General features: G+C 34.2%; 1 protein-coding gene across 1 annotated transcript in view; it reads right to left on the bottom strand.

Moving 5' to 3' along the window:
* Positions 1-27,050, bottom strand: part of MED13 (mediator complex subunit 13) — a gene marked incomplete at both ends in the record, with an annotated part of 90,395 nt that overhangs the window by 17,397 nt on the left and 45,948 nt on the right. The window contains 10 exons of the mRNA XM_084238229.1: positions 218-407; positions 711-934; positions 3,403-3,564; positions 11,921-12,837; positions 13,578-13,774; positions 14,032-14,246; positions 14,378-14,468; positions 16,105-16,226; positions 17,936-18,017; positions 19,380-19,593. Coding sequence (XP_084094355.1) covers positions 218-407; positions 711-934; positions 3,403-3,564; positions 11,921-12,837; positions 13,578-13,774; positions 14,032-14,246; positions 14,378-14,468; positions 16,105-16,226; positions 17,936-18,017; positions 19,380-19,593 — 2,414 coding nt within the window. The remainder of the gene's footprint in view (positions 1-217; positions 408-710; positions 935-3,402; positions 3,565-11,920; positions 12,838-13,577; positions 13,775-14,031; positions 14,247-14,377; positions 14,469-16,104; positions 16,227-17,935; positions 18,018-19,379; positions 19,594-27,050) is intronic.

Here is a 27,050-nt window from a genome sequence, read left to right on the forward strand (position 1 = left end):
CTATCTAATAGGATCCCCACTGAAAATTTTTTTCATTAAGTGTCAGAAAGTTAAGCACTTCAGGCTTTTGTGGGAGTCGCTGTCACAACTACTCAGTTCTGATCTTGTAGCATAAAGCAGCCATACACAAAACATAAATGAGCATGGCTGTGTTCAGATAAAATCTTATTTACAAAAACAGGTCGTAGACTGGGTCTTATTAATACAAATTTAGTACCTAAGTCATATCTGCAGACTTGTGCATAAAGCTTGAGTTTAGAAAATGCTTCATTGTTACCATCAGCCACCTGAGAAAACCATTCTGCTACCAACTTTTCTGATAGTTTCTTTGATGCTGTAGATCCAACTCTCATGATCCCATCTGTCAATAGTCGAGAAATAGGTCTATGTTGACCTAATCGACAGGACTACAAATATACATACAGAAAGCAGAATTAGTGAATTTATAGTATTTGAGTACATATTGTAAATTAAAGCATTTAAGCCATTTAAAATAAGTTTTATCATTTACAATTACCATTTGGTAAAAAAATACAAGGATGAAATGGGGTAATAGGTCTAAACATCTCTGACATCATTATTACCCATCTAGATCAAATGAACTATCAGGTATATTTTATATATAAACATACAAATCATAAGGTAATTATGATTTAAAATGTCATTTTAAGTGACACTTATTTAATATGTCATCTTTTAAAAACACCTACCTCATATATTGCAGTAAGATCTCGAAAAAAGCTTTTGGCTCCATTTAACAAGGCTTCATTCTCTGGACATAGTACAACATAGGCTATATCTCTTTGAGATCCATAGGGTTCCAGCATAAGTTTCTCCCAATAAGGGAGAGCAAATGGAGAAAGCACCAGAAAATCATAATCATAACCCAACAAAAACGTGGGGATTGGCAGTGGTTCTGGGGATTCATCAGTTCCTAAGAAAGAAAGACACAAATTAAGGAAACATCTATAAGCAATACATACCTTCTTTTTGAATGTCAAAAATTACTGATGTCATTATTTTATATTAAAAATATTTGATTAAAGACAAATATACCTAAGGCTGTGATTAAGACTTTTTCAGTTAGGGATTTCCTAAATGGTCTTTTAAAACTATTATGACTTATATCTTCACTTAAATATAAAAAAAATTAATCTGAATGAAAATACTAGTAAGTACAAAGAAAATATGGGAGGGAGTTTCATTTTTAATAAATTTGAATGCAGGAAGGTCTTTCGAGGCATAAAAGCTATCCACTTCAACACTAAGCTGACTACATAAATTATTTTGGCATGAAAATAGAATAAATCATCTAAAAAATTAACAACAAATTGTAAAAAACATGGCCAGTACATGACGAAAGATTAACTCTTTATCATATAACGGGACCTATAAATGCATAATAAAATGATCAAAAACCTAATAAAAATACAGATGGATATGAGCAGAGTTCACAAAAATAGAAAACTTTTCTTTTTAAGATTTTTTTATTTTTTATACAAGAACCAGGGCACAGGCCAGATCCATGGCAGGGAAAGAGGATTCATCAGAGACAGAGTGGGGAACAGAACAGGCAGACTGAAGAAATACACTGCTGAGGGGAGCAGCAGGCAAGACAGGAGAGGTCTGCCTCGCCATGCGGGATTCTTCCTGGCCAGCTGGGATTGAACCCTTACTGCAGAGGCTGCTGACAGCTTTATAGTGCGGCGCTCAACCGCCTGCACCACCAGGGAAGCCCAAAAATAGAAATCTTTTCTATAAAAAGAGATGCTCAATTTTAAGAGGATGCCATTTAAAATCACAATAAATATAACATTTACTATGTGCTAAGAACTGTTCAAAATCTTTATATATGTACATCATTTAATTCTCACAAAAAATTATATAAGGCAGTTACTAATAGTAACATTATTTTAGAGATGAGAAAACAGGAATGGAGAAGTTCTACACCTCATCCAGTATCATATGGTAAGTAGCAGAGGTGAGATTAGAATCCAGCAAAACTATCCTTACAGTCTGTACTAGCCTACCTCTCAAATTATAATGAAACAACCATTTTCACTCACCTACACACTATCTGCGGCCAGGGTTTGGGAAGATAGGAATTTCATTGGTGGGAGGGAGTTTAAGTTGATATTGTAGAGAGAAATTTGGCAATACTTTTTCCAACATACACATTTTAAGTCAGGGCTATATGCAGTGTAGAAAAGCAGTTGTAATGGTAATGATGGAAACAACATATATGTCCATAAAAAATAGACTGGTAAAATAATACATGTAAAAAACAATGAAATACACTCAGCCATTTAAAAAAAGTTTTCTATATACCGATCAGTATAGGGGAGAACTTTGTATATTTCTACTATTTTGGTTTTTAAAAGAATATAAAAATACATTTAACCTCCATTTTTTTATTGCATGTCATTTTCGTAACTAAGATTTGAATTATTTACCCATTAATAAAAGCAAGAAAAATATAAGCAAATCTAATTATAATGCATTCTAAAATCAAGCACACAAGTCAAAACTTTCAATGTGAAGAATTATTATTTCAAATCTATTTTAAAAGTTCCAAATATACCTTTCAAAGACAATCTTCAACAGAGAGTTCAATAACTTTGAATGTTCTTTTCCATTATGGTTCAAAATATCATCTACTTTGTACTATATTGAGACTATTCACTTACTATCTTGTCACAACTAGCACATTTCTTTGTTCTTTTCTAATTTTTCAAATTAAGACCTTGGAGCTTTTATCACCAATATTACATTCTTTTATTTACCCATTTTTTACTCAGTTTTTTTATCTTTACTAATATTGTATTTTTAAATTTTTTTATAATAAATTTTATTTTTATATTCCCCATACAATTTTACTCAGTTTTATAAAATGATAATTTACAAAAAGTGGTATTCAAATTCTTTTCAAAAATGTTGACTGTATGATGTTTTCTTCATACAAAATCTTATCAGTTTAACATATAAAAACATATCTAAGTGAAGCTAATCTCCCCCCCACCCTTTCATTTGTTTGTTTATTTTTGTTTACTTGTTTTGAAGTTCTTCTTGACTTGAAGTTAAAGAACACAGTAAATTGAATGGTAGAAATGTTGAAAATAAGAAAGGTTAGGATTGACCACACTTGTTTTAAGTCAAGTATCCACTACAAAAATTTAGGAAGACATGTCTTATTTAATTTGGGCACAGAAATCTGAGGAATGGGCCTCCCCTGGTGGCGCAGTGGTTGAGCGCTGGGCTGTGAGGCTGCCCGCAGCCTCTACAGCAACGGTTCGTTCCCCGGCCACCGGCAAGGGTCCCACAAAAAAAAAAAAAAAAAGAAAAGAAAAGAAATCTGAGAAATAATATAAAATCAGTCAATATACATTACTACAAATTACTTACCATAAGAGCCTCGGCCAGCCATTTTATGAAACTGCTGCCAAGTAAGAGGACCCTGAACACCCCAAGGTCTTACTGTTCTTTTTTTCTGAATAGCATCCTGAAGAACTGGCTGAAGAGACAGGAGCATTCGAAGTATATCCTGTGAGCACTGCATACTCACATCTACAACCATTTAGAAAAAAAAAAGTCATTAAGACTTGCTATTGCCAACACAAACAAAATTTTAAGATAATATATCTAGGAAAGCTCATCTCTTCATCAATGCTAAGCATCTGCTTGTACAGAGAACTGCATTTAGTTCTATCTGAAATGATTTGTAGAAATAATTCCTCTTGTTACTTAAAACCAAGAGACATTTAAGAAAGTACTTTAACTCCTCTCCACAAAAGTCATTCATCAGCTTGATTAACCAATTTATAAATGAATCAAATAAATTCCTTCCAGTTTCTATGTATTTTGTTTGGTGTTGATGCTTTTAGGTATTTTATTTATTTATTTTTTTAAAGATTTATTTATTTATACAAGCACCAGGTACAGTCAGAAGCATGGGAGGGTGAGAGAATTCACCAGAGTCAGAGCAGGGAGCAGAACAGGCAGAAGGACCGAAGTACACTGCTGAGGGGAGCAGCAGGCAGCAGGAGAGGTCTGCGCACCATGTGGGACCCTCGCCCGGCGGCCGGGGATCAAACAGGCACTGCAGAGGCTGCGGGCAGCTTCACAACCCAGCGCTCAACCACTGAGCCACCGGGGAGGCCCCTTTTAGGTGTTTTAACGGAAAGAACTCCGCTTCACAATGAAATGAATTATTCATTATTCCCTTAGTTACCAAATGCAAAACGAGACCAGTTACAATGATTAAAATTTCATTTGGGATGAAAATGTAGACTACCATAACTCCAAAATACAGAACTTACACAGTAACAGGTAACTTGTTCATAATGCTTTTATAAACCTAGATTTACAGATTCATAGATTATCAAATTATTATGACTTACATTTCTGACCAACTCTTGGAATGGGTATAAGCATTGCTCTTAAATGTCATGAACTATTAATGATAACTATTAAGGATACAATCTGCCTCCACCCAGTATATAATTACATGGTATCATTTAATTCATCATCATTATCATTGCCTAATTTATTTTTTTTAATAGAGGCATGTTTTATTTATTTATTTGTTTGTTTGTTTGTTTATACATGCACTGGGTACAGTCAGAAGGGCGGGAGGGTGAGAGAATTCACCAGAGCCAGAGCGGGGAGCAGAGCAGGCAGAAGGACCAAAGTACACTGCTGAGGGGAGCAGCGGGCGGCAGGAGAGGTCTGCACGCCACGTGGGACCCTCCTCCAGTGGCCGGGGAGCAGCTGGGGATCGAACCGGCGCCGCAGAGGCCGCGGGCAGCTTCGCAACCCAGCGCTCAACCGCTGCGCCACCGGGGAGGCCCCATTGCCTAATTTATTGTCTTTAGTTCCCTGTATCTAAAAAGGGTACAGAATTAGAATAACAGATATACTGTTTTTTAAGCTTTGTTTATTTATTTATTTATTTTTAAGATTTATGTATTTATTTATATAAGCACTAGGTACAGTCAGAAGCACGGGAGGGTGAGAGAATTTACCAGAGCCAGAGTGGGGAACAGAACAGGCAGACTGATGAAATACACTACTGAGGGGAGCAGTGGGCACGGCAGGAGAGGTCTACACACCATGTGGGACCCTCGCTGGTGGCCGGGGATTGAACCGGCGCTGGAGAAGCTGCGGACAGCTTCGCAGCCCAGCGCTCAACCACTGCGCCACCAGGGAGGCCCAGGATTTATTTTCAATTATTTATGCATATAAGATCTGGGGTGTAGGCCAGAGGTGTGTGGAGTGAGAGAATTCACCAGAGACAGAGTGGAGAGCAGAAGAGATAGACTGACTGAAGTACACTGATGAGGGGAGCAGTTGACCTGGGTGAAGCTCAAGAATTTATATTTTGATTATAATTTAGATAAATTATCATAGATACTGTTTTTTATTATTAGAAATGCTTTTATTGAAGACCTACTATGGGCCAGGAATTATGCTATCTGCTGGGAATTATGGGCCAGTTTATTTACTATGTAAATAAATTGCTATGAATGTCTTCAGGGAACTTATAATCTTGGAGGGGAGACAGGCACAAAAAGGAATTTAATTACATACTGTGACAAGTGCCAGGTTTCTATTTAAGTTGACACCTGCCTAGAAATGGAGAGGCTACTTGAGGGGGAGAGTTAATAGACTGTGCCAGAGGATTATGGGTGTTTTGGTGGTGGTTGTGGTGTGGTAACATCCATCTGAAGAGGTACAAACCTATAGTCTTAAATCATATACAACACTGTAAACCAATATTACCTCAAAAAAATAAATGTTACAGGAAAAAAAAAAAGCTGAGACTTGGTTGGAAAGTTAAAAGGTTATATAATGATATTTAAGAGGAATTACAGAGGACAGACACATCGATCAACAGAATAAAATCTCACATTTACAGTCAACTGATCTTTGAAAAGTATGCTGACACAAATTAATAAGGAAAGAATCTTTTCAAGAAATAGTTTAGAACAAATGGATATACCCATGCAAAACAATGATACTGGACAGCCTTATACTATATACAAAAAATTAATTCAGAGCAGATTACAGACCTTTATATAGGTACTGAAATTATAAAACTCTCAGGAAAAGGAAAACCGCAGGAGTGAATTTTCATCACTTAGGATTAGGTAAAGTTTTTCAAGATATGAACCAAAAAAACAAGTAACAAGAGAATAAATAAACTGAACATCAAAATAAAAACTCTTCTGTTTCACAGGATACCATGGAGAAAGTGGAAAGATAACCCAAAGAATAGTGGAAAGTATTTGCATATGATAACATAATAAGGGACTGTATTTAGAACATACAAAGAACTCTTACAATTCGATAATGAAAAGACAAAAGCCTGTATTTTAAAAAAGGATCTGAAAGACACTTCTCCAAAGATACAAATACATGAAAAGATGCTCATATCATTAGTAATTAGGGAAATGCTAATAAAAACTACAGGAGATAATGCTTTATACCTCCTAGAATGACTATAATCAAAAAAGACATGTAATGACTACTGTTAATGAGGATGTGAAAAAGAACTCTCACACCTTGCTACTGGTGGATATAAAATGGTACAACTGTGGAATCTGGCAAGTCCTCAAAAAAAATAAAACAGATATTTAATTCACTAAGTCCAGCTAAGAAATACCCACATAAAAACTTTTACACAAATGTTCACAGCAGCGTTATTCATGATAGCCAAAGAGTAAAAACAACTCAAATGCCCATTAACAGATGACTGGGTAAACTAGATGTGGTATATCCATATAACAGAATATTATTTGGCAATAAAAAGGAGTAAATTACCAATACATGCTACAATATGTACGAACCTTGAAAAAAGCTGACCACAAAAGACCATATAGTAGATGATTCTATCTTTATGGGATGTCCAAAAGAGAGACATATACAGATAACAGACTGGTGGTTGCTTAGTTATGGGAGAAAAGGGTTGGAAGGATATAGGGAGTGACTGCTAATAGATACGGGTTTCTTCTGGAGTTGATCAAATTGTTCTAAAATCATGGTGATGGCTACACAATTCTGTAAATACTAAAAACCATGAGGATACACACTTTAAATGGGCAAACTGTATATCACAGTTTAAAAGTAATCAAAGGCGGATGGGTGCTAGGGATAGCAAAAATATGGGCAGTTTTTACTATTACTTTTCTATATTGTCTAGGTTATTATCAGTAGTAGCATAAAGTTCTCTTCCCCAGTGATGATTCTCTCCTTTTTCAACCCCATTATATTTACTGAAGTAAAACTGTATCAAATGTATTTTCAATCCCTGTCTATCACCAGTGCCCCAATAATCCTCTAACACGCTCCGCTATGCTCCCTTTTCTGTATTGTCTAGATTCTTAACTTTCTTCTCAGCAGGTATTTATTTGTCATAATTAGAACACAGCTGTTTCTATCTTTAAAAATTAACATTATCAGACTTTTAATTCCTTCAAATAAATACTTCAACACCCTGGATGGACATATACTATATAAGCCAGGTATTGTTCTAGGTGTTTGGAATCTATGAACAAATCAGATAAAAGCATTTTACCTTACACAGACACTTGCATAAAGTGAACTTAATGAAGAAACAATAATTAATCAATAAATTATATAGTGTGATAGAAGGTAGCATACAATATAGAAGAAAAAAGAAAAAAAAAAAGCAGCTTGGAAAACATGAAAAGAAGCCTGCAATTTTAAATTGAGAAAATGACATAAGACAAGATTTATAGGAGATGAGAGAGTCGCCCATATAAATACCCAGGAAAGAGTGTTCCAGGTAGAGGAAATAATTACGGCAAAGGTCCTGATAAGAGAAGCTTGCTATGATTTCATGATGTTGCCGTAATTTAATGAAAGGATTCTAATATTGCACATTTAAGTTTTACAAATTATTTTTTTCTGTATTGAAATTTATTTTTTTGTTTTTTTGTTTTTTAAAGAGGCATGTATTTTATTCATTTATTTATTTATTTGGTTTTGTTTGTTTGTTTATACATGCACTGGGTACAGTCAGAAGCATGGGAGGGGAGGGTGAGAGAATTCACCAGAGCCAAAGTGGGGAGCAGAGCAGGCAGAAGGACCGAAGTACACTGCTGAGGGGAGCAGCGGGCAGCAGGAGAGGTCTGCGCGCCATGTGGGACCCTCCTCCAGTGGCCGGAGAGCAGCCGGGGATCAAACCGGCGCCACAGAGGCCGCGCTGCAGGCAGCTTTGCAACCCAGTGCTCAACCGCTGCACCACCAGGGAGGCCCTGTATTGAAATTTAAAGGCACTTCTCTTCCTTTTTTGTTTTCAATTATTTTCTTAATACAAATTCTTACAATGAAATTCATCTATATGGCTCTGTATATTAATGTTTACTATCACACAAGAAATGTACACCAGGTATGGCTCAATATTTCTTTTTTTTTTTAATTTTTTTAGAGGCTTTTTAAAATTTATTTATTATTTATTTGTTTGTTTGTTTTGTTTATACATGCACTGGGTACAGTCAGAAGCACAGGAGGGTGAGAGAATTCACCAGAGGTATGGCTCAATATTTCTATTATTTGGTAAATTAATAAGTTTTTTTTTAAAGATTTATTTATTTATTTATACAAGCACTGGGTACAGTCAGAAGCACGGGAGGGTGAGAGAATTCACCAGAGCCAGAGCGGGAAACAGAACAGGCAGACAGACAAAATACACTGCTGAGGGGAGCAGCGGGCAAGACAGGAGAGTTTGTCGTACCATGTGGGACCCTCACCAGCGGCCAGGGATCGAACCAGCGCTGCAGAGGCTGCAGGCAGCTTCGCAGCCCAGCGCTCAACCGCTGCGCCACCAGGGGAGGCCCAATAGTTCTTAAAAATAAAAATAGGGACTCCCTGGTGACGCAGGAGTTAAAAGTCTTAGCACTATCAAGCTATCGCCAGCAAATGATCATGAATTCAATCCCCAGCCAGGGAGCTAACCCACAGGGTGCAACAGACCGCTGCTGTCTTGCCCACGGTTCCCCTCAGCAATGTATTTCAATACACCTGCCTGTTCTGCTCTCCACTCTGGTGAATCCTCTTACCCCCTGCACCTCTGGCCTACAACCCAGTTCTTATATGCATAAATCAATTAAACCTTTAAAAAATAATAATAATAATGCTATTGCTTCCTTTAGTACTATTACAACAACTAACATCTGAGTTCTTAATATGTGCCAAACAATGCTGTTTTTATGTTTTAGTCCATTTGATCCTCTCAATACTGTATGAGGTGTACTGACCCTATTTTAAGAAACTGAGGCATCGAGAGATTTAAAATAATCTGCACAAGGTCATAGTACATAGTGATGGGAGTCATGTTTCAAACTCAAGCAATATGGCTCCATAACCTATGTTCTTAACTATTATTTATGGCTAAAAATAATTCTGCCTGCTTTTTTTAAAAAAAAAATACCTTTGACATATACTCCTCCTTTTTTAATTCGGTTCTTTGATTATAGTGAGTTTGATCAATAATCATACTATAAATGAACAAAATATTAGCCATTGGTCTACTCATTGTCCTATTTTATTTCACAAATTTTCTTTTAAATGCTTCTCCCTATACTATCTTTCAGGTTTTAAGAATAACCATTTTTCTGAATTTTATGTGCATCAAAAATATATTTAAGTTTTCTTTGTTTCAAAACTTTATCATTTTCTGCGATTTGCTGCTTCACTTCCCATCATTATTTTTATTCTAAGATCCATCTATTCGTCGGCCTCATTCATTTTTAAATTTTTTTTTAAAATACATTCTTTTTTCATAAATGATTTATTAAATCACAAAGCTTGAAGATTTTTGATACCTGTTTATATGTATGCATTCATTTTTAAAGTTTATATAACATCCTCGCTATACTATCATAATTACTTACCCATTTTCCTATGGCATTTGTGTTGTTTTTATTTCTTTCAACCCTGCATTATAATTTTAGTTCTCTGAGTACTCTGTTAGCAATGTTTACCTCCTGTAGAATATCTTCATATCTTCTAGAATACCAAATACATTGTTTTGTATGTTAAGAAATGACTGAATTAGTAAATGATTAAGAACTAAATAAAAGTTATTATGTGGCACATACCACTTAGAACATAGATTCTTACCAAGAACCACATTTTGAAGGTGGGTAACTTTCTGTATAATAACCAAAAAGTTAGAAAAGTTAATCAGTGGTATATTTGAGACATCTTTTAAAAAGCTTAAGTTGGCTGTGCCTGAAAGAAAAATACCTAGTATGATTTCAATAACAATGGCAATTCATATTAGTTCAATACTTACTATGTGCCAAAGATGATACAGATTAATTCATTAAACCTTCATAACTCATACTGTACACAATTATTTGTATATGTATCTCAATGACTGACACTGAAAATCATTCTCCCCCTCAAACATTTCCTCTACAAGGCTTCTAGGACACTGAACTTTCTTAGTTTTCTTCCTACATCCTCAAGTTTCCTATCCTCGGTCCTCTTTTTCTTCCCTACCCCTAATGTCTCTTCCATTCTTGGGCTTACTCTATTTACAGTTACTCACTAAGGTTATTTCAGTCAGCTCCACAGCTTTTACTATGGATAACTCACACTCGAAAAAATGTTTTCATCTCAATCCCAACCATTCCTTTGAATTTAAAACTCTCCAAATGTATACTTGACCTTCTACTCCAAAGTCTATCTACTTTCTTGATAAGTAGCACTATCATTTACTCAGCTGCTTAAGTTTACTTGATGCCTTCTCTTCTTTTCTTGTATGTATCAGCAAATCCTGTAGATTTTCCAAATATACCTACAATCTATTACTTTCCGTCTTGTCCAATGTACCATCATCTTTCACCTGCACTACTCACAATTGCCTAAATGGTCTATCTGCTTCTGCTTTCACACTCATTACCCAAAAACAAACAGGCTATTCTTCATGTAACAGCCAAATTACTTGGGGGGAGGGGAGAACCACATAGAAATTTTGCTTGTTTCAAACTTTGTATTATAATCTTCTAGCATTTGCTCCCTTATCTCCCCTCCCATCAATAGAAAACCTCCCAGCAAACAGAAAAAGGATGATGTTACTTGTCTGCTCAAAACTGTCTAATAATTTCCCATTGCTCTTAGAATAAACTAAAAAGGTCTTACATGGTCTATAAAACCCCAAGATTTTGGTGTTTGGTCATATTTAGATTTCATCTCCTACCAGTCTCTCTATCACCCAATTCATTCCAGCAACACTGTCTTCTTACTTCACCTCAAACATACTGAGCACACTACTTCCTCAGGTACTTTGCATTGCCTGAAACATTCTTCACCAGGTTAGCTGCATAAGCTAACATTCCTCCCCTTAATGTAGATCTTTCTTCAAATGCTATGTTGCTCAGTAATACCTTCTCTAACCATACATCAAACTGCAGACATGTGTCCTTTTCCCCTTCTTTACCCTGCTTTTTCTTCAAAGTGCCTGTCACTATTTGTTACTGTATAATTACTTGCTTTGTTTTGTCCTCACTACAGACTCAAAAAGAGCAGGAAATATGTTTGCTTTATTTGGTGCTGTACCAAGCACATATTAGGTACTCAATAAATATTTATTGTGTGAAAGAATGCTGAATAAAGCAATTAGCAGTTTTCTGCTAATTAATTAGTTTTCTGCTAATTAACATGTGCAAAGTGCCTTTTATATTTCTACATAAGTACATAAATACAAACTTACAATAACCATACTTCTATTGGTGAAATGAAACTAAAATACTAGGAATTTTTCCTTTAAAAATCTAAACTTTAAGAAAGTTTTAAGTTACCTATGTAGCCACATGGGAAATTGCCTTTAATAACAAAAACAAAGTCATACAACTGAATGAAGGTAAACAAATTAATATATTAGCATACATACCATTTCTTTTGGACCAGGGGTGTAAGCATGAACTTTTCACAAGTGCTTCATCAACTTTTCCTCCTGACATGTTGTCCATGAACTGGCGCCCATGTTCTAATGCAAGGTAGCAGTCATTGCAACAGTCCCTCTCTTCAACACGTACCCAATTGCTAATTACACCAATTTTGGGGAAAGGATCTTGGTCTGCTGCTCCAAAGGGTGAAAATAAATTAGTGCATTGATCTTGTAGCAATAATATCAACTCATCAGGTAATTTTTCTGATTCCTTTAGTCCTCCATTAACATGTTCAGCAGAAGGAGCCCTGAGAGCTTCAAAACGTTTTTCTGCTTCTTTGCCACATTCTGTGTTGCGTCCTATGATATCCAGTTCATCTTCAAGAAATAATCCTGAATGGTTTCCAAATTTTCTGTTCATTACAGCACTGAAGCCACAGGTACACCTATACTGAGCTTCTTGCGTTGGATCTGGAATGTAAACTCCAACATCAGCTCCCTTGATGTTCATATTGCAGACACAGATACAGCAACTATCAAAGTTACAGTCTTTAAACAAATTCATAACTGATTCTGAAAGAATGAGGTTTACATAAAGACTGTGTGCTTCGGGAATAGAAGGAACAGTTGCAGGTTCAACAGAATTAAGGGGTCTGCATGTGGATGGGGTGGAAGCTGGTGAATACAAGTCTGAATTTTCATATTTGACGGAACCTTGAGCACTAGCAGGTCCACCAGCTCCACGAGGAGTCCGAGGAGTCCTTGGAGTCCTTGGAGTCGGAAATCTAGGGGTGGACGGAGAAGGAAGAATTCCTGCTCCACCATTACTAGGAGGTGCACTGCTAGGAGGCATCCCAAAAGAAGTATGAGTTTGAGGTGTATAAGCTGGGCCATATTCTTGATCCATGGTACTTCCATCGCTAGAGTCATGAAGGTAAAAGAAATTAAAAATATATACATAAAGGAATACATAAGTAATATGAAATACAACTAAAGCTGCCTGAAATGTTATTCCCTAACACTATAAATTACTAAGGCAAAATTAGTGCAAAAACTACAAGTACAATTAAAAACTTCTGGTTAATATACCCACTCTAGGTGATTGTTGGTGGGAGAAATGAGAAGCAACCAGTTAGTCCCAAAATTATGTATATATTTAACTATACCTACAAATCCATGTTTACTAGCTATACATTTCTTATACTACAAACATTCACATTTCGTTGATTTTAAGATACCACTGATTTTTTTTAAATGCTGACTTTAGAGATGCTTACATGTAAAAAGGGACAAAAGCAATTTCAAGATGCTACCAAGTATAAGAAACCCCAATTTCAGAGATACTAAAATGTAAGAAATGTATGAAATATGGAAAAGTACAGTGGGACAGATTTAGAATTTTGGAACATAAGGTGTTTACATGTTAGAATAAAAGGTGTTTCTGAAGACAAATAATCAAAGCATAATAGGCTTAAGTTTATCACTAGTTTATCCATACCCAACTAATACCATTATAATCTATTAATCAGAAAACTTTTAAAGCATTCAAAAACCAGTATCATTTTTTTCCAGATACCAGCATACTAGGTAACACTATAAGAAAAATTAAGAACTAGATAAGTATTTATAAGCTATATTGGAACATATATCTAAATCATACCCCTCTTTGATGAATGGCATTGCAGGTCCTGAAGGAAGTAATTCCAATTTTCCAACAGTCCAACTCTGACGATAAATACACTCTTCAGGCAATTTGATAGGAGGCAGACATTGACTTGGTAGAGTTTTTAGAGGTGCAAACATGGAACATCCCACCAGAACTTGACAATTTTCAGGTTTATAGACATAAGAAAAATCCTACAATATAAAGACCGTGGCACTCAATATCTTATCTTTCAGGGGAAAAAAGATATGCAACTGACTCTAGTTCTTTGTTCCTCTTTTTAAAATAAAATAATAAAAGGCAAGTATAACTTTATTATTTTCTTTATTACATTCTCAATAGTACCAATTTTCAGAATCACAATGAAAGGATTATTGTGATAGCAACAAACTAAAATTCCCTAAGAAAATATGTGAAGTAAATTATTTTTCTAGAAAAATAAAATACTTACCTTAATTTCAGAAGGTTTAGGGCTACAGAATCCTTCATCAACCTCAATTCTGAATTGTGCTGTTATACTAGAACTATTTCCTTCTAGAATAGTTCCTCCAGGTGTTGTATCCATACTTCCATATTCTTTATTATTCATATTCATTGGGGAAAATCCCATAATGTGTTGTTCCAATGATGGTGGTGTAGGATACATTTTATGAAGATCTGCAGTACCTATATTTAATAAAACATACATTACAACATAAGACTAAAAAGAAGTCAATCTGTGTTTGAAACAAAGGGGTGGGGACTTCATGCAGATTAAGTGTGCAAATTTATTTAAAGTACAGATTTATAAATCTTACTTATGCAAGATAATGGATCCAGATTTCCTGTCTTTGATTCCTTACAGCTGGATTTATCATCTGATCCATTCGCTGATTTTTTTGATCCAGGCTATTTAAAAAAAACACATTTATCTGAAAATTTACATCCAATGTCATCTCGAGATAGTTAACCATACAAATGTAATTTAGAAGCACAACCCATTTATCAAAAGTTGTATTTTGAATTTGTGCAAGAGCCAAATACACATTAGATTGAGCTTAAAGATGTATTTTTATGCAATCACTGACGCCATATTAGTTTTTCTGTTCATTTGATAATCCTCAAAATTTCTGTGAATTTGGGAAGAGTTCCTCTAAAGAAAATTACCAATAATTTCAAGACACAGAAGAATAACCAATCTACCACTTAAAGTCTATTTTAAAAAAAGGAAAGAAAAACTGTGTAAGGGTTTGTAATTAATGTCACAATTGCTTCCTAGTAAAAGATACTCATAAAGCATCTGTCCCCTTAAAAAAAGACATTAATGTTTCCTATATAATCAATTGCCTCTCTGAACTGTTTATACTTTCACTATGTTTTAATAATCTCCTTACCTCTGCAAAAATGCAACAACAGGTGATACTAAACACAAACTTCAGAAAGACTTTAAGACAAAGCAATAGAGACTCTAACAAAAAACAAGTTTCAATACATTGATTAAACCAAGTCGTACAACTCCAATATGTCACCAAAGTTTTTAGAGCTAACAACTTGGCTCTATGTTTCCCGTTAGCCACTTAGTCATAAATAAACAGACTAAATTCTGATTAAAATCTTTTTACCTTAGAAGAACCACAGCATATGTATGAATGGGAGCAGAGAAAGTATAAATACCAAAGCATTATTTGCCTAATAAATGATACCCTAAAATATACTATATTATGGGATACAGAGTAAAAGTTTATTATAGCTATATTTGCCAGTTAATTGAAGACACAAATGTGCATGTGTATGTATATATGTATACACATAAAAATACATATATACATTTGTTGACAGAGGATTCAAAATATATAGAACAAGAAAGACCAAATGTGCTACAGAAGTTTCCAAGTTACCTTTATGCAGCCAAAAAAAGGAATTCCCTTTTATAATGTAGCACCAATTCATTAATTTGTTAAAGACTTAACATTCTGGTGGATCTCATTTTAAGCTTTAATTTCTTTTATCTTCACCTTTCTCTACAAATGGGTATTAAAGATTAAACATTTTTCTTCCTCTTTCATTATCATGTTGCTGTCTTATAGTAATAGCTGTGATGCCAAACAAATTCAAAAGTAATATTCTTAATATTGACAAGGCATATAATTTTAATGTTAATTACTTATAGATTCTCTACAATAGTTGATTCCAGGGTCATTTCTCAAAATAGAATATGAAAGAATAGGAAAACAATTCAGCTTCCTAGGATTGCAGAAAAAGAACATATGGTAGAATTCAAATTAAAAGCTTAATCATACATGTCCTTTAAACATATAAACAAAAGAAAAAAAACCCTCAGAGTTTCTAAATGACACTATGACAACACTGCTCAAATGATTTTTTGAACAAAAACAATGAAATTTTATTTCAAAATATTTCCTATCACTCAAGGCTAAACCATTGTTTTCAAGTCACACATAGAGGGGTAAAGAGGGCTAGAAAATGTATAAAATCAAGGAAAACAAAAAATCAAGGAAATCTCAATCACTACTAGGATACTCACTGTTAGTTCATCTTCATCAGAATTGAAGAGATTATCCAGGTCAGTATAAGAAACAGCCAGGTCTGAGTCATAAATCAAACTAGTTGATGGAGGACGGGCATGATTAGCAGGGCGTGGAGCATCTATTTATGTCAATCAGAAAAACAAAATGAAAAACTCTGCTACTGACCAAATAAGTAGTATTTTATTTAAGTTAGAATATACAACTAGCTTATAAAGGCATTATGCAGTAAGAAATTGTAGTGGTTAACATCTATAAATGCTTCCCATAAAATTATAACTTTCCACAGAAAGTACAGAAAATAAACCAAAGGCTATATAATCTCTCACATAGGTAAGCACACTACATGAACATCTATCAAATAAAACTTTAAGCACCATTAGGACAATAGAATTAAATATGGAGACACATTTGTTATTTTTCTATCTTTCTGAAATATAAAGGAAGCACGTGTATTAATTAAGCATTCTAGCTTCTTGAGTCAGACAGACTGTTAATTTGAACCTCAACTCCAAAAAACAGCATTACCCTGTGTCAGTTACTTAATCTCTTTGAGCTTCAGTAATGGGAAAAATTGTATATGACAAAATATAGGTAAAGTACTTTGCCCAGTGCAAGGCATTTAAATACTCAATAAATACTATCTTAGTTAAACTTCGTTTCAGTTCTAGAGTCTTATTTTCCTTTTGCCCATCAGTTTAGGGGAAAACTATGTAATTACTTAAGGAAATATACAAATAAAAAGTGAAAGTTCAACTCCTTTATATCACCACACAAGAAAAAAAATTGTAATATGGTGCATAACATTTCAAATTAGCCTCTGAAAGCCAAATGACTTGAAATAGCAGGCTCAGAAAGATATGAATTACCTTCCTAGTGCCTATACATGTCACTTCTAAAGATTCAGTAAAGCAATACCTCTAAAACTTCTGAGTATGGAAAAATCATCTACGGTACTTATTAAAAGCCAAGGTTTCTAACCTCTACCTCAAAAGATGTTCCAAAGTGTGACAGACGGTCCATATCATAGGCTCAAGAAGGCAAATTATACATTCCCTATATTCTAGGGTAAGTAAACAGGTCAGCAAATCCAAATTGTTACTTCACCAAGCTACAAAGGTCCAACAACCAGTAAATTTATTTCAAAAAGATCATCTCCCTCTTTATACAAAGGGTCTTTTTTTTTTCTTATTTTTGATTGTTCAACACCTGACTCTATTTACTACAAATACTAGAAAAAAAACTATGTCCCTAACAAACAGATTCCAAATGATGACTTCATTTGCCTCCATTAGATTGGATTTTACAAAAAGAACTAATATACTGTTGTCTCTACTGCATTTACAAGGAGCATAAGCCATACACTTGGGCCTATATGCCCACACCAAAGAACAGTGTCTACACACAACATATGCTCAGGAAGTTTTTGTGAAATTAGTAACCTCAGCAACAGTTACCAAGTGTGTGTGTGTGTGGGGGGGGGGGGGGAGGGAGGGAAGAAAGGACAAAAAGAAATTACAGTAAAGTCTAAATTTTAAACTGAGTTTTTAGATCTAAGAGGACTTCAAGCGATCATTTCACCCAGTCTTCTCATTCAGATGAGAAGTGTTTTTATTTGTAATAAAGAAGCTTCAACAATTCATAGCAGAATTTCTATCACCTGAACTTGCTTCTCCCAGCATAAGACAGTAAAAATACATCCATCATTTTAAGACCATCCCTTTCAATGAAACAAGAATTATGTAAAAAGACACACAAAAGTTTAATATGAGATTAGTTTGAAGGAACAATTCTAGAATGCAACATTTCGTTTAGGAACAAAAGGTTTACCTTGCTTGACAGAAGGACTAAACAATGACATAGCATCTTCTTCATGTGACAACACTGTTACACTGGATGGTCCATCTTCTATCTGCAAACAATAATACATTTTAGACTGAAATCTATAATCTAACAACAAAATCTATTTATTTATTACATATATTTTACATCATTCTTCCTTTTTGTACAATGTGTACTTTCTCGAACCAGGTGTAGGTCCCCATACAATTCCCATCACCAATTCACCCGTGTTCCATCACCATAGTCCCTTGTGCTCTTCCCTCTCCTGTTTAGATCCCCCTCCATAACCTTCCCTGCAGTGTTTAAAAGAAACCATTTTAAATATAACCCAGGAAATACAACTAAAAAGTAGTAGGACCTGGGATTTCAACCAGAATCAAAGTTCATGTTTGCTCTACAATGTCTGTAGCCTTCCCAGCTACTCATGTTTTCATATTCCCAAGTATACAAAATTTTCATATTCCAAAGTATACGGGAATTTCATATTCCCAAGTATATGGAAAATTTTCATATTCCCAAGTAAATTTTCATATTCCCAACTATATGGCACATAGCAAGGCTAAATAAAGCATTGTGAAATGAATTCTTTGTAATAAACATATTATTAGGACTTTTACACAATTTTTCACTTTTCAATTTCCATTTTTGTTTTTAAGGCAAAATGCTTATCTAACACAATTTTCTTGTGCTTAACAAATTCTGAAATATTTTGTTTAAAATTGGAATCGGGCCTCCTGGTGGCGCAGCAGGTTAAGCACAGCGCTGTGAAGCTGTACACAGCCACTGCAGCGTGGGTTCGATTCCAGGCCGGCCAGGGAGAAACCCACATGGATTGGCAGACCTCTCCTGTCTCCCCTGCTGATGCCCTCAGCAGTGTCTTCAGTCCATCTGCCTGTTCTAGTCCCCGCTCTTGTCTCTGGTGAATTCTCTCGCCCTCCCATGTCTCTAGCCTGTACCCCAGTCCTTGTATAAATAAATAAAAAATCTTTAAAAAAATAAAATTGTAATCAAGTATTTTTATCTCCCTCATTTTATTAATATAACATTTTATTTTGGGACACTCTTTAGTTCTCAGCTCACATATTCAAAAACATGTATTTTATAAATTCAGTCACATATGTATTTTATTGTATTTTTGAAAACTGTTGTAATTTACTCATGGCATACTATAACTCATTAACAAAAATAGTTATGTACTCTTTCTCCAACCCAAAAATTTTACAGTAAACAATAAACATCTTTTCATTATCACACAACAGCTATAATCTCAAGTCCATACTCGGTATAATATACCTGATTTGCCTATTAAAAATTATGCTTTTCAAAGTTAAAATGATGAATCTGTTCTATTTAAAACAAATATAGGAAGACAGACTCTACGTAAGTACTACAAAATCATCAGTGATCCTTTGGGTACTTTGCTTTCTCTTACCTTATGCTTTTTAGCAGCTTCTCTCTCACTATTTTGTCGATCTTTCTTCTCAGGAAAAAGGAATTCCTCATCTCCCTCAACAAATGCATATGGATCAATTTTAGGTTCTTGTTCTGTATCAGATGCTATTGCTGAAAGATACTGATTTTTAATTTGATATTGCTGCACTAATTCATCAGAAACTTTTAAAGGTTTCTTACATTGCACCATTAACCTGCATAAAAAAAAATTAAAAATTAATTCTATTTATTCTCCAAAAGAGCATAATACATTTCCAAAACAAGTTAAATATCATGAAATTTTAGGAACTAGACATGCTCTAATCTACAAGCCTTCATTTTACAAATGAAGAATCTGAGGCATAGAAAGGTTATGTGATTTATTAAAATCTCAAATTTAGCAATAGAGAAATGGAGGTAAACTTCAGGTCTCCTGCCTATAAATTCTTTCCATCAGTATATGTCTTTTGGTAATCTAGTCCATTCCCCAGTCCTCAAATAAAAGTTAAAGTCTCCAAGTCCATTCACTGAAAGGGAACTTTAAACATAAACTGCTCTAGGACAGAAAACTGCAAAATGTGAGATGAGACTTATACAATTTATACTTTTAAACAATGAAACTGATTACCTATTCCTATTGCCATGAGTAGATTTTTATATTATCAGGCTCTAGTTCCACATGGTGAATGATAAATGTATGTTTCTCTGTACGCTCCTAAAATAACCAGTAAAATGACAAAGGATAACATAACAAGAAGAGAGACAAGAATGAAACTGACAGAGCAGAGAAAATTGAAATCAAGGGTAATAGAATGATGCCACAACAAGCTGATCTACACCATAGTTCCTTAAAAAACACTAAGATTTTTCTATCTCTGAAGACCAGGTACTTAAATGTGAAAACAGAATAATTCCATTTTGGTTTGTATAAGATACTTCTAGACTCCCAAATTCATATTCCCTATGGTTTGCAGAGTGAGATCCCCATGCTGCCAGAAGAGTTGCCAGGCTTCTAATCAAATCATGCTCAATTCCTACAATGGCCACTTTTTTCAGTAAAAACCAAAGTTCTTATCAAAGTCTTCCATGATCTCTTTTTCCTCAATCCTACTATTCTACTCCCTCTCTCACTCACTGTTTCCAAAGGCTCTCGATTTTTCTCAAATAGGCCAGACACTGAAAGGGAACAGGTCTAGTTGTTCCCTTTGGAACATTCTCCCTCTCTTCGTTGGAGTGCTTTGTTAAAGCATCACTTACCCTGAAGACTTATTTAAAATTTTAACACACACAACTATCTTAACACTGAACTCCCTGCTCTATTTTTCTCCCCATACATACCACTTATCTTTTAACATGCTATATAACTTGCTTATATTCACAGTTGGCTATCAATTCCCAATAGACAGCAAGTCTCTAAAAAGTCAGGGATCCTGTCTTTATTCAATGAATTGTCCCAAACGCCTAGAACATAGGGTAGCATATAATAGGTGCTCAATAAATAGTTGCTAAATGAATACATAGAATCTAAAAGTCACACAGATTGAGATGTGCTTACATCCATAATCATAAATCACAGTATTTGTACAGTGATTATAAATTCTTTGACAGAGATATCATGTCTTATTAATCTATTCATCAATGCCTGGGACTAGAAGCACTCTATATCCGATAAACTAAGGGTAAAACACAAATTGTCATTGTTATTTCATGCTCCAGATTTATCCCCCAAACTAAAATCCTAACTGCAAAAACTTTCTTCCATGGAAACATAGTACTAAGACAATGGGGATGTTTTGGGACTAATGGACAGAACAGTTCTGTTTTATAAGTCAATAAACATTTCTTAAGAGTAGCTTTGTATTTCACCATATTAAACCCTAAATAAATGTGCTGAATTTATATCAACATAAACCTTTTTAAAATAGCATTTCTATCTACTTTAACATGTATTTTCTAGCTTAACATGTAAAATAACCGCATAAGAAATGAAGAGTATGCTCTCTGACTTTGATGTGGAAATTATTTAGAAAGAAATGGTTTCCTATGGTCTCATAGTAACAAGTTAGATTAGAGCTGGAATGATTTTAACTATACATATTGAAATAAGTAATCACAGAAGTATAAGAACCCACTCCCCCAGATTCCACTGACTTGAAAGACACTACTAGCTTTTTTGGAGAGGTGAATAAAACAACTGTTTTTCCACACTAAGTTATATTTTGTCAGAAGCATAAAAAACTGCTGCATGTTTACATAAGTTAGTTGTTAAACTTAGCATGCAGTAACATTAAAAGGATTAATGATACTGCACTAGGCTCTATTAAGAATAAAAATTAGTAAACCAAATGCAATGTCCAAAGATGACTTCTTATTTTATTGAATGGTTTTCATAGACTTTGCAATACGCAAAGAATTTAAATGTCGTCAATAATATCAAGACTCTCAAGCCACACAATAAATTAAAAAATATAAACTCTATATAGTACATATTCTATCATTTAAAACTCAAAAAAACGAGGAATGAAAATTGTGATTTTTTTTTAAAGAAATGCCAGATTTGGGGCTCCTTGGTGGTGCAAGGGGTGACGTCTCAGCACTATGAAGCTATCAGCAACCACTACAGCACAAGTTCGCTCCCCGGCCAGGGAGCTGACCTACATGGCACAGAAGACCTCTCCTGTCTTGCCTGCTGCTCTCCTTAACAGTGTATTTCAGTAGATCCACCTGCTCTGCTCCCACTGTCTCTGGAGAATCCTCTCATCCCAACCCCCACCTCTGGTCTACACCCCAGTTCTTGTATGCATAAATAAAAATAAATTTTTTAAAAATGTCAGATTAAAAACCTGTTATTTCATTACTATCCATTTTATAGTATACATACTTTTGTGAACAGGAATACTTCCTATTCCCTTTTCTAAAGAAACTTTTACACATAGCCAGATAGTTAACTACAGAGATAGATTCAATCAGCTATAAAGCTAAATACAGACAAACTGGAAGAACAGGTACAGCCACGAACAGAAAACTCTCCAAAGCCCAAAGTGAATTTAACTTACATTATTCAAGAAGTTGTATCTCCTTTTTACTATAACAGTAACATACTATCTTGAAATGCACATGTAGACATTTAACATGGCTTATAATAGCATATGCTTGTATATCTTTATTCAATAAAAATTCTTCCAGAGAAGGTATGACAATATTTTAAGGATCGACAATTATAGGAAATAAGCTACAGAAGGAAATATTAAGGAATAAATTCAATAAATCTCAGCAAATCTTATTTTTTAATAGCACTTTTCCAGTACTATCACCAGTATTTAAAATTAATCCTTAAACTGAATCAAGCTAACTGTGGAAAGTATAGCTTTCCGGCAATGTATCAAATAAAGACTTATTTAAAAGATTTAGAATACAACAAATCAAAAGTTTATTTCATCAGACTTCTTTTCAATGAAACAAAGTAACTGGAAACTATCGTTTAAGATCAAATAATGCATTCTACAACTGTATATATACACAATAAAAATCTGGTATATTCTTAATACAACATAGGAACTAGTTGTATCAATGAACACCTTACTACAAAATAAAACATAGTAACTATGTGTATGTATAGTTTCTTCTTTGCTCAGGGTTTAGAAAGATTTACCTCTGAATCAGAACTGCAGACTAGTAAGCAATCATAAATTCTACTAAAATTAAGCACAGTTCCTTTGAAAAAAGATATTTAAAAACTAATATTTGACAGATATTATTTCATAAGTCTGTTCTAAAATAACTGCTAATAATACTAGAGAAATCAAAATTAATTATAAGTAAAATGTATACTATAGATATGTGTGTATCTTGTATGTGGATTACATGCTATGGCTCACTCCCAACCTTCCTCTTCAACTAATTTCTAACAAATTAGAAAAGGAATTTTGTTTTAAAATTGCTGATGAAAAATTTAGCATAAACTACTACACATGGAGGTCTAAGAATATTCCGTACTAACTGATTAGACGGTCATCACCAACTAAAATTGATTAGGAAAATCAGGAGTATTGCTTCCTTTTGTTATTTGCCTACTGTAAAAGCATAGTGCCATCCTTAAGCAGCAATGACAAACGCCATTTATACCAAATAGAAATTGAGTTTTCACTCCGAATCAATAAAACAAAGGCCTAAATTTCTCCTCCATCGTTTTCTAAAAAGGTATACACATGTACAAAGATACTATTTAAAAAAAGCTATTTCTTTATTTCTACCAATACATTCTTGTCCCTCTTTGCATTTTACATCTACTCTAACTGGGTTATTAAGAATTCTCTCTCCTGGGGCCTCCCTGGTGACCCAGGGGTTAAGTCTCAGAGCTATCACCACAACAGCCTACCTTATCAGCCTGAGTTCAAACCCCTGCCAGAGAGCTAACCTACATATGGTGCAGCACACCTCTTCTGTCTCACCCACTGCTCCCTTTAGCAGCGTATTTCAGTAAATCTGCCTGCTCTACTCCCCACTCTGTCTCTGATGAATCCTCTTACCCACGTATACCTCTGGCCTACACCCCAGTTCTCCTATGCAAAAATTAAAAATCTTCAAAAAACAAAAACGAATTCCCTCTCCTAAGTTTCAGACACATGATCACAACTACCTGATGAAGTAGGCACACTTCAAACGAAATTCACAACTTTACAATGCATACTCATTACATGCACTACACAAAAGCATGGCTGATATCTATAATTCCCCAACCCTCTCCTTCAAAATAACAGTGGATTTAACTGTTTATATTATCTGATTAGGGTGCGGGGGAATTATGTAAATACTGCTATGTACTTGTTCTTAAATTTTATAATCTATCCAGAGATCTCATATCAACCTATACAGATTTCCTTTGCTTTTTATAGTGAATATGTTATTATTACTACTTAGTCAGACTTTACTTAACAAGATCGTAATTGCATTAAAGTATATGAATAGTTCTATTTTGAAGTACTACTTTAAAAAAAAAAACATAAAAATTAATATTTGGTCCAAAGTGGGTAAAAATGGTAGAGATGCTTTCAAATAACAATTTCTCATCTTTCCCTCTAAATAAATAAATATGTCTTTAACAACGCTACTCCTATACTTTATTAGTCAACTGTCTGTAAAGTTCTTTAGTCTACTCCACAGCATCTATAAAATCCATACATTCCTAATATCTTTTAAATTCCCCAATGAAGTCCCTGATGGTCCTAATCTATTCTAACAGATATCCAAACTGCTCTCCTTCATACACATACATACCTTAAATTCAAACAATCTTGCAATACTACTACTTGGGAATTACTAAAATCTTTACTTTCCAAAACCCTGTTATACTTCATCTACTTTGAAAATCTTGCAACACTGTCCCATCATCTCAAGGATAACCTATAAGCTTGCAAGTAGCATTTTGCCATTCCATTATATAGCCCTACCACAATTTTCAGCTCTCACTTATCATGATATACCAAACAACTAAGCAGCACCTTAAAACCTATCCATGTCAAACTACATAAGGCTTCTGGATCTCCATAAATGGAATTCAAATATTCCTTACTGTGGCTCTACACCCTTATGCATCTTATAAACATCTGCCAGAGAATTGAACATGATGTTTTCTATTAGCCTTCAATTTCATTTAATGGTAAGACCAAATTTGTTTTATAACTCAACAATGTCTTACAGTATCTTTCATTTAAGAGAAACTTCAGTTTTATTTGAACTGATTAAAATATATCTTTTAAGATTAAAAAAGATAATCTTTCTAAAAAGGAGAAATGTAGGAGTTGCAACAGCCCTCTAATTAAGCTCATTAAAGTTAATTGCTATACATTTGAATATATTTTCAAAGCTCAAAGTATGGGAAAAACAGAAACTTACAATGACTGGGTAATACAAATTCACAAATTTATTTATGTAAAACAAACTAAGCTTCTGTACAGATTATGACTAGAAAAGGGATCAACCACATTTTATCTTAAAACTAGACTGATTCTATAAAGAATTTAAGAAGATTGTCTAAATGCCATCAAAAGAGCATAAACAGTAATTCACAGAATTTATTTTAATGATAGGGATATCATCTGACTTTGTCAACTGGTTTCACCTGCTTCTATGAGATGACAGATTTCAATACAGCATATCTTAAGTAATATTAATAGCAGCTACCCCTGAATTACTAAGTTATTCCAACAAGATCCTTTTCATTAGGGAGGAAAAAAAGAAACCATTTTAGAATAATACAAACACTAAAGATTACGCTAAGTATTTTAATGTGGTTTGGGTGGGGCTTATAAAGTATGAGGATACTCCCTATTGAAACTAATCAGTAAACATGCTTGGTCTATCAAATTTAATGACACTTTCTAGAATTCCAATTTCTACTAAAAGATATTCATAACATTAAAGCATTTCAACACAACATTTTGGGTATGACACTTCTTTTTTGTGGGGGCTATTCTATACACTAAGGTATATTTAGCAACATACTTGGTCTCTACCTACCAAACACCAGTAATACACCCAATTGTGACAACCAAAATTCTCTCTAGATATTGCCAAATGTGACCTGAGAGGTATGGGTTGTGGGGATAAGAAATTGCCCCAACTGAGAACTAGTATCATAGAAGAGTAACTCCAAGAAAAGGACAGAATCATCACAATGACTAAAACAAAAAACAAAAAAGTCTAACCTCTCAAGTATAGAACAATTATATCCATGTGTCTTAGTTCATATTGCAAGCCTCTGATGGCTGATTTTTTGGTGACATATACCATATTAAAATCTATTACAATTTTAAAAAAAGGGTTCTATCTAAAAGAGAATTGTGATACAATATACATTTTTAGTAACTAGCATAACCAAAACAATACTCACATGAGACAGAGAAGAAAAAAAAAAAACCCTTTTATTTAATCTTTTTTGGTCTTTTCTATGAAGCAGAAAAAAGGGTGACCAGGAAGATGCAGAAGCATGTTATTTCCTTAATTTACACAATCATGACCCAGCACCATTCTACTTCTGCATGCTACCTTTCTAACAATACACTTGTACTTTCTTCTCATTCTTATTGAGAAAAACGTCAAATAATGTTAGAACAGATTCTAAGGTTAAGTTGTATTTCCCTCTATGGGACCTTAATTTCATTTTCAGATAAATGCTTATGTACACAAGCAACAAATACACCGATTTAAAGTCATGGTTTGAATTCTTGGATTTTATGAACATATGTGCCCATAAAAACTTATTCTTGTGTTTTTTAAGCTGAAATTTTTCACACCACATTTTACATACATTAAATAAAAGAATATAACCTAGAAAGAAAAGGTTTAAAATCATAAAGTAACCTAAGACCATACTGTCATTTCATTCATCTAAACATGTGCTAAGTGTCTACTATGTTATTCGAAGGAGTATTTTTATGATGGAGCAACATATCAGTAAAGAAGAACATGCAGAGTCCTTGCCCTCTTAGAGCTTACATTCTAATAAGGAAAAGACCATTAACAAATACATAATTTCAGAAAATGATATAGAGGGAAACTATGTAAGCAGTATGCAGGTAGTGATTTGGGCATAAGGAGAGGCATTTAGAGAGAACAGTCAAGGAAATATCTCCTGAGAAGGTAACTTTTGAGCAGGACTGAGTAATAAGTC

This window comes from Talpa europaea (assembly GCF_964194135.1).
Source record: "Talpa europaea genome assembly, chromosome: 7".
NCBI lineage: Eukaryota > Metazoa > Chordata > Mammalia > Eulipotyphla > Talpidae > Talpa > Talpa europaea.